Source organism: Anguilla anguilla, chromosome 5 (assembly GCF_013347855.1).
Source record: "Anguilla anguilla isolate fAngAng1 chromosome 5, fAngAng1.pri, whole genome shotgun sequence".
Lineage (NCBI taxonomy): Eukaryota > Metazoa > Chordata > Actinopteri > Anguilliformes > Anguillidae > Anguilla > Anguilla anguilla.
Genome location: NC_049205.1, coordinates 17,666,272 through 17,675,300, shown reverse-complemented (window position 1 = coordinate 17,675,300; position 9,029 = coordinate 17,666,272). Strand labels below are relative to the sequence as shown.

General features: G+C 41.9%; 1 protein-coding gene across 1 annotated transcript; it reads left to right on the top strand.

Moving 5' to 3' along the window:
• Positions 1 to 20: 20 nt before the first annotated feature.
• On the top strand, positions 21 to 7,877 carry b3gnt9 (UDP-GlcNAc:betaGal beta-1,3-N-acetylglucosaminyltransferase 9). Its single transcript, XM_035417735.1, has 2 exons — positions 21 to 548; positions 4,637 to 7,877. Exon 2 carries the CDS (start codon positions 4,981 to 4,983, stop codon positions 6,460 to 6,462), a length of 1,482 nt encoding a protein of 493 aa, XP_035273626.1. The 5' UTR covers positions 21 to 548; positions 4,637 to 4,980; the 3' UTR covers positions 6,463 to 7,877.
• Positions 7,878 to 9,029: the final 1,152 nt, after the last annotated feature.

The window sequence follows — 9,029 nt, the reverse complement described above, 5'->3', positions numbered from 1 at the left end:
ACCGTATGGTCAAAGACATTTTTTCCCGGATGAGGCCAACTTGAATGGCTGTGAAAGTGGGATGCAGTTGTGAGGGAACACTAAACATATGGAACAGTACTGCGAGAACATCAATCATAGCTTTGAAAGTACAGAACCTCTGCAGCTGGAAACCATACTTGCAGCTCATCAATATTCAGTTTCTTGGTGCCGCTCCTCCAGGCGCACAACCGTCTCCAGTTGCTTCGCTGGCATCTGGCTCGCGGCTGGACTAAACTCCCCGAAGTATCACGTGAACAGTGGAAAAAGCAAGTCTTATAAAAGGTAAGCACTGCCAAACCTGCACGCCTTTCTCTTCAAAGCTTAAGGAAAAAGGGACGCTATCGCAAAAATGGCGTATTATACCTGAATACGTCTTTATTTTACTTCTGGAATGAAACCCCTAAAACTTCGTTGTTCGGGAATCTCCGCCAGTGCACTGCGAACGAGTAACTTAATATAGAATCCAGATGTTGGAGTTTGGCAGAGGAGTCTAGCAGTTGCGTTGCTGAGTCGTCGTTTCCAGCGTGGTAAGTGTGACGGATGATGCCCACGATTCACAGCACGTATAAAATACGTAAGTTCAAATCAGGATGGGTGTCGATGCTTATTTTAATTACTAACTCGGGACTTACGATCTGTCCGTTGTTAAGCAGCAGTGCGCGCAATATTGTCGTTGTTCAATATTTGGTGCCAGCTCACGCTCTGGTTCTGACTGTTGCTCCCCCTCAGTTTGCCTGCAGTTTGGTGTGATTGGAATTAAATGCTTTCTGGCACATCAAACGTTCTGGTGCGATTTTATTAAGATAAAACGTTGGCTCTTTGTGTATAACATTTATGTTTAAGTTTAAATATTATAATGGCCTGATAGCAACAGCCAAACGGTCTTTTTTATATCTCGTCCAGCCCCCGTCGTGAAATTTGAGCCTGTCTGCTTTCCAACATCGTCTGTTCTCAGTTTTGCCAATATAGGATAAACTGGCATTTATATATATATATTTTTTTTTTTTCTTCGAGATCTTTTTGTTTCAGTTCGTCTTGTTGCAAAAAATAACTTATTTCCAAACTCCACGCGCAACATTTTGTGTATTTACATAGCTCATAGAGAGAGGTAAGAACATAGTGTATATGAAGTACATTCGGTTTTTGTTAACATACAGACCGTTACATAAGATTGCAATTACAGAACAAAATGTTCCTTAAACCATCTACACATGGGCGGGATTTATTTAACATTATGTAATGTAGTTATAAATACATACATACACAAAACATTTGTGCTTTAAAAATTTTAACAGTGCTGTCTTTTTGTTGAGCCCCGGAATGGCCAGAGGGTTAGAAGTCGAGACTTTATTTCAGACGTTTTGATTTGCTGCCAACAGGACACGATGACCATGCAACAAAATGCAAGATGTGTGTTGCATTGGAGAAATGTTAAGTTTTGTCCCTGCGCCCTAAAATAAACAAAGGAGAATAAAAATGGCCTCGTCCCAACAAGCAGTGCTCACCTGTGACAGGTGAGGCGCTCCTTGCAGGTTTTTTCTTGTCTCCCTAGTGAGTAGTATACAGTATGATATTACAGCAGATACCCATAACTCCAGTATTATTCCATAATTATGTCAAGTATAAGTACATATTTGTATTTGGCGCTTCATACATATTACTATACATATTATACAATTAATTTAATTTTAAAAAATTGCAGTTGTGCATTTGCACGGCTGAAGAGATATTCTACTTAAAAGGGAAATACACCTTAATAAATAACTGGGTAAAAATAAACTGGTCTACTGAGTGACTCAGTCAGTAAAGTGCAGACTGGGTGGCACCACAACTAGGATATTATATGTTAAAGCCTGGAATATGTCCAGTTTGACAGGACAAAACTAATTTTGTTATACCAGAGATAGTGAGGTCAGCATGGGTTTCTTCGGTTACTGCTGCATTTTGTCAAAAAAGATGTCCTCTATTAGTGATACGCCCTTCCGCTGATTCATGTCTGCTTTCCTACTGAAATATGTGACCTTTAGTGTGGAGAATAGTTGTTGGCATATGGTCCATATCAGAGGAGTTTACACATCTCAGTTGTAGTTTTTAAGTCAGTTTATTTGGCACAGTGATTCCAAATTGGAGACAAAAAATGGCCATCTTTAAGAACAAGTGCAGTAATGTTTTTCCTTGTAAATGCAGAACAAAAGTACATAACTGAAACTCCTGACAGATTTTAAATACAAATTTGTGCATCATTGCGGTGAATAGGAATGTCATGACCTATGTGCATTTCCTGTAGCACTGTCAAATCATACTATATATATATATATATATACACACACACACACACACACTCATGCTTTGACTATGCTACAAGTATGTAATTGTATGCAATTGCTAATAATTGTAGCTTCAGGTTTAAATTTACTATATACTATATACTACATTTAAACCTAAAGTCACAATTCAACTACCTACCCAGCTTTCTGCTTAATAGGTGGCTTGTTTAGTATGTTGCTAGCTTGCCACGGGTAGAGTTGTGTGTGCTGAAACCAGATCTAGCTAGCTGGACATCTGGAAGATGAATGTAGCATGAAAGTAAGCCTGCGCACTAGCCAGTCCAAGTTGAGCAGTCGGTCTGGAGTTTGTTTAGCTATAGATAGCTGAGTGGTAGGCCTTTCTGGAGATTGTCTACACGTATTGTGAAATACATTTAAGTGGTTGAAAGAATTTAAATCATATTTCTTGACTATCTAATTAGTATGTCTGGCCTGTCAATGCATTGTGACTAGTAATGCTCATGATCTATGATTTGAATATATTATAAATGCAAAAAAAAAACATACCATACGTGGCAAAGAAACACAAAGGTGATGTTATATTGCAGTGGTGGAAACTTTTCACTCTCTTGCTCCTCATGGATTTGAGCAGTGTAATGGATTTGACTGTATAATTACTGTAAGATTCTGGTTTCAGGAAGGCAGCCAAAGACAATTCAGTTCTTGAAATAACAAAGCACATAGTCAGAAAAAAACATGCAGAGTTCAAAATGCACAGAATTAAAAAATTGCAAAAAAGCAGTATGATTGTACCTTCATTTGAATGGATTAAACCTGAAAATTATATGCAAGTAGGCAATCACTGGAAAATGAAGGATAAAGTTATACCATTTGTTACACATCTGCAAATATAATTCTGCCGGCCTCTGCAATTGGTTATTTTTTTTTAGCATTTTTGATAAATGGATCTTTAGGGTAATGTTCTTTGTGTAAGTCTAGACAAAGTCCTGGTAATATGATATGCTGTGTATATAATATAATATAATCTTCTGGTGACGTGTACATTTCCCTGGTCTTTCCTTCAACGTCCCAGACTCTCACGTGACTTGCATTTTGCCTATAGAAACAGAACCCTGGAGTACAGTTCTCTCAACTGCTATAGAAGTTGTTTGGGTGACGTGTTTCGTTCAGTTGTACATCAGAGGTGGCCGCCGGTCTTAATCCCCAAACCTCGACTTCTCACAGCTGCTCAAACTGTAGCAGTTGTGGGCTGTGTACTCTCTCACACTCTATTCTGAGCTTATTTACGCTCGTGCATGCACGTCTGCTCTTTGTATATGTAGACTGCCTGGTTATGTAGGATTCAGGAACGGAAACAGGAAAAGGACGGCAGTTTCCACTGAATGTTAGCTTGAGACCAAATATTCGGTTAGCATCTCAATTAGAGCAATGATTGATTATCTGTCTACTTTAATCATACTTGTTAATGTGTAAAATGTATTTTTTTTAACTTAATATTCATAAATGAGAAACTAAGAAACTTATAAATGAAGACAACTTTTGGATGAAAATGAAGACAAACTTTTTATGCCTGTAGGTAAAAATGTGATACCCCTAAAGGGAAGAAAAATGAATAGTTCATTGATATTGTCTTTCTGATCTAAAGATCACTGAATGAGTTTTGATCTGCTGCCTTGCAGTTATTATGTGCAAAGAAAGAGTTGGGAGATTCATACAGTCCTTTGGGGAAAATAAAGGCTTGTTGGGTTTTGAATATATGAATACTGAATTTTGGGGGCCATAGAATATTTTGACATGAACTTAATAATACTACTACATCCGTAGTATCCACAGGTATTGTATGTAAGGATAGAACGTGATATGAAAGCTGAAATATTACACACTATCAGCCCAAAATGCACCTTGTTCTTTTTCTTTTTTTACAGCTATGCAGTTATGTTAAAAATGTCCTCTTATCTTCCATACATCTATCAGATAAGGGAAACCCTATCTCTGTTAGAACATAAAGAATAATAAGGTAGCCCTTTGCCTACACCCCCTTAAGAAGTGTAATACTCCAGTATAGTCAAACCTTCTTAAAATACAATAATACATAGATTTCACAGTGGTGTATTTTAAATACATATTGCAATATTTAAAAGCAACATTACATTATACATTTGCCTACATATTGTTAAGTGGTGCGCATTCCATGTCTTACCATTATGGAATTAGTGTAAAGGTCAGTTTATTTTTTCTGAAGCTTGTGTGGGGCTGTTGGCTCTGGTCGCAGGGAACAGTGACTTCTCCACTTAAGCATGCCGTAACTCATCTACGTTTATTTCCAGGCCAGCCCCGGGTTGCCAGCCGAGCACCAGAGGGAGGACGTGACGGCATGCTCTAAGGGGGCCGGGAGGGGGAGGCCCTGTTTCTCAAATACAGTCCTTCAGCAACAACTCGACAAAGCACAGGCAAAATGGGAAGACGGCCTGGTGTCACGGGGCCGGACGAGGAAGGACATGTTCGTGACTGAACACCGGGGACGGAACGCAGATCCAAAGTGTAGATCCAAAGAGGAGGGCTAACCATCATCACAGTTCCCCAGAAAGGAGAGAATAAATCTTGCATGGGAAAGGAATAGTGTGGGTTATATTAAAGGGGAAATTCAAAGAGTGGTTTTCACCCAGACACCATGAGGAGGTTCCACCTCAAAGGGGACCTTCTGTGCACCTTCCTCCTGCTGATCCTGCTCTGCCTGCTCCTGTATGCCCACCACGCCCTCACACCCGACTGGGAAACTTGGAGACTTGATGAAAAGGCCACCAGCTCCCGGGCACTCCTGGGGGCTGTAACCGAGAGCCAGGAGGTGAAGTTGGCCCCTACCCAGGGCCCAGAGCGGCCCACCAACCAGGCTCTCTTCCAGTTCCACTTTCAGTCCCATTCCCAGTCCCGGTCTCAGCGCAAGCTACAACCCAGACTGCAGCCTAAGGCTCAGGCAAAACCTCAGGCAAAACTTCAGCTTAAGACCCAAGCTAAACTCCAGCCTAAAACCCAGTCTAAGACCCAGGCTAAGCCTCAGTCTAAACCTCAGGTGCAGGCTAAGCCCAAGGGTGCTCAGAAGGTCGAGCCACCGCCACCCATGGTAACCCGTCCACCCTTTGACTTCCAGCAGTACCTGCTGGACAAAGACAACCGGGACTTCACCCTTCTAATAGACCAGCCATCGAAGTGCGTGGAGAAGACTGGGAAGCCCCCTTACCTGCTCATTGCCATCAAGTCGGTGGCGGCCGATTTCCACAAGCGGCAGGTGGTCCGCCGCACCTGGGGCCGGGAGGGCACATTCCAGGGCGGAGTGCAGGTGGAGACAGTCTTCCTGTTGGGCGTGCCCCACAACAAAAGCGCCCTCCCTCTGTGGGATCGTTTGCTGGCCTATGAGAGCCGCACCTTCCGAGACATTCTTCTGTGGGACTTTGAGGACACTTTCTTCAACCTGACCCTGAAGGAGACCCATTTCCTCAAATGGGTGAACACCACCTGCCCTGAAGTCAAGTTCATCTTCAAGGGTGACGCCGATGTCTATGTCAACATCGACAATATCCTGGAGATGCTGCGCGAACAGGATGCCAACGGGGACCTCTTTGTGGGCGACATCATCTTCCACGCCCGGCCCATCCGGCGTCGCAACAGCAAGTACTTTGTTCCTGAGATTGTGTACGGCCAGGGGATATACCCATCGTATGCGGGGGGCGGGGGGTTCGTCATGTCAGGGTTCACGGCGCGTCGGCTCCACAGGGCCTGCCAGGAGGTGGAGATCTTCCCCATCGATGACGTCTTCCTGGGAATGTGCCTCCTGCGGATTGGCCTGGAGCCGTCGCGCCACGAGGGCTTCCGCACGTTCGGCATCGTCAAGCCCTCGGCCGCACCCAACCTGCAGGTCTTTGACCCCTGCTTCTACCGGGAGCTGATGGTGGTACACAGCCTGACCGTCCCTCAGATTTGGCTCATGTGGAATCTGCTGCATGACCCCCAGTTGACCTGCCACACCCGGATCGTCCCAACCGCATCGCCCTTCAAGTGGAGGGGGAAGACCACAATCCCACCCAATGTGCAGCGCACAACGCCCCCTCCCCCACAGCTAGCTGACTATGGAGTAGAGGTGTTTGTGAAACACTGAACGCATAGGTCTTGGATCTCAAACTCCATTCCTGAAGGGCTGCAGAAACTTTATTCAGGATTTTATAGGTTCCTTGTAATGAGCAACTAATTTAAGCCTTGGAAACAAAGTGTGTGGACTCTAGCCAATCAGTGACTTAAATTTAGACACTGCCGTGGCCATCCAGGATTTGAGTTTAAGATCCCTACCATTGGAGACAGAAAGAATGGAGCTGATTGAGGGCCAGCTTGTGTTACCCACAGTTTTTTTTTTTGTTGGCCGCTACTTAGAAAACTCAAAGACGCTTAATGAGGTAGTGAAATTAGAAGCGGAGTTTGTAGCCACATACAGATAGCTCTTTCTGTCATTTCTATGATGTTATTATTTATCACGTCCTGAAGCACACTTCATTAAAGGCTGAAATTTTTTTCCGTCCTGCCTGACCACTGAAGTTGTTGGTGGTGAGCCCTTTACCTGAATAAGGATGAATCTGAGAAAACAAGCTGTGATTTAATTAACCCCTCCGTCCCCCCAACACGGTATATTTTCAGAATTCAGGACCTGACATGCAGATTTTCCTTAAATCCTTTTCTTAAATATTTCATTTTTGTGGAATTATTTTTGCTGGCAATAATGATTTCTGTAGTTGGGTGGGGCAGGGGCATTTATTGAAACGGCAACATTAATACTGGTGGAGTATATGCACTAATTCGAAGATCATCCTGCAAAACAGTATGTGAACAACTGCGTTACTGCAAGACCTCCTGGGTGAGGCCACAGTTTTGGAGCCATCCTCATGCTGGGAACATCAAAGATGTAATTACCATTTTACAAGCTTCTGTGAATTCAGCGAGTCGCTACACAAAGTGTCCAACAATCGTTTAACATAGCTTCCTCTCTGTCAAGTCTTAAGCATACATTAGAAGTATGTGGGGGAAAGGGAAATGTGAAAATTGGTGCACCTGTGACCAGTAGTACCCAACGAATTCCATTCCACTGTGATGTGTTCAGAGATGACTCCATGGAAGCGTTTCCATGACACCTGGGGAACTCTGCTGTAAGGATGGAAATCATCAGGTTCTTACCATTGTTGGCTTCTCACACCTAAGGATTCGTTTTTAAAATGAGCAACACTGTAGAAGACAATCACCAAGGAATGAAGAACTGCTGGATTTTCACCTTAAAAAGCCTAACTGGTGTGCGTTCAACTTTTTTCGTTTATCAAAAGAAATCTGCTGTTAGAATTGAAAAAACTAAACAAGGAACATGTAATTGATTTTTCTACACCACCTACTGTAGGTAGATTCCATTACTATCAGACACAATTAATGGACAAAAAGAAAAGAGTGAACACTGAAATTTTTCATGATGGAAACAGTGTGCATGCGTTTCTTAGACAACTCTTAGAAAAAGAAAAAAAATCAATGCAAATGTTTCATGGTTTGGTTGTTTCTTTACATATTTAATATAATTCATTATTATACAGTGATGTAAAAAACTATTTGCCCCCACTCTGATTTCCTCTATTATTGCATATTTGTCACAATGGTTTAAGATATTTAGACAAAGTCAACCTGAGTAAACGCAAAACATTTTAAAAATTATTCTTTAATTTAATTTTTAAAAAGTTATCAAACACCCATATCACTCGTGAAAAAGTAATTTCCCCCTCAAACTGATTGCATTACCTTTAGCAGCAATAACTGCAACCAAACACTTCCTATAATTTGATATCAGTCTTGTACATTGCTGAGGTGGAATTTTAGCCCACTTCTTTTGCAGAACTGCTTTAATTCAGACAAATCGGTAGGTTTTTGAGCATTAACTTTTCTGAATTGTTTCTGGTCCTGCCACAGCATCTCTGTTGGGTTCAAGACAGATTTTGACAAGGACACTCCGAAACTTGAATTTAGTTTCTTTTCAGCTATTCAGACATTCAGATGTGGACTTGCTTCTGAGTTTTGGGTCATTGTCTTGCTGCATAACCCATTAGACTTCAGCTTCAGCTCATGGATAGATGACCGGACATTCTCCTTTAGGACTTTCTGGTACAGAAAATAATTCACAGTTCCTTCAATGATGACAAGTTGTCCATGTCCCAAGGAAGCAAATTATTTCCACACCGGATGAGTTATTCCTGCGCTCTTGGAAATTTTTTTTGGGAGGCTGGCCGCTCCTGGAAAGATTCATCGCTCAAGTGTTCTCCTTGTGGAGATAATAGCCATCACGGTGGTTTTGTGGCATCCCAGAGCCTTAGATTCGGCTTTGTAACCCATTCCAGACTAATGTATTTCAATAACTTTCATCTCTTCTAGAATTACCTTTAATCGTGGGATAGTGTGCTTGTAGAAACCTTGTAGTGACTACCTCACTCTGATGGTAAGGTTCAATATGAGTGAAGTTTAGATTCAACAGGGCTGGTAGCAATCAAGCCTGGCTGTATTCAATCAGCTAAATTTAATTATCAATTAAATTTGTTTAATTGGTTGATTAAATAGCTAAGGGGGAAATACTTTTTCACATAGGTTATATGGGTATTTGATAACATTTTTCATTAAATAAATGAATTTTAAAAATGTTTTGTTTAT

What these genes read in the sequence shown, in the direction of transcription:
- b3gnt9 (XM_035417735.1), top strand. Translation starts at nt 4,981, where the DNA reads ATGAGGAGGTTCCACCTCAAAGGGGACCTTCTGTGCACCTTCCTCCTG.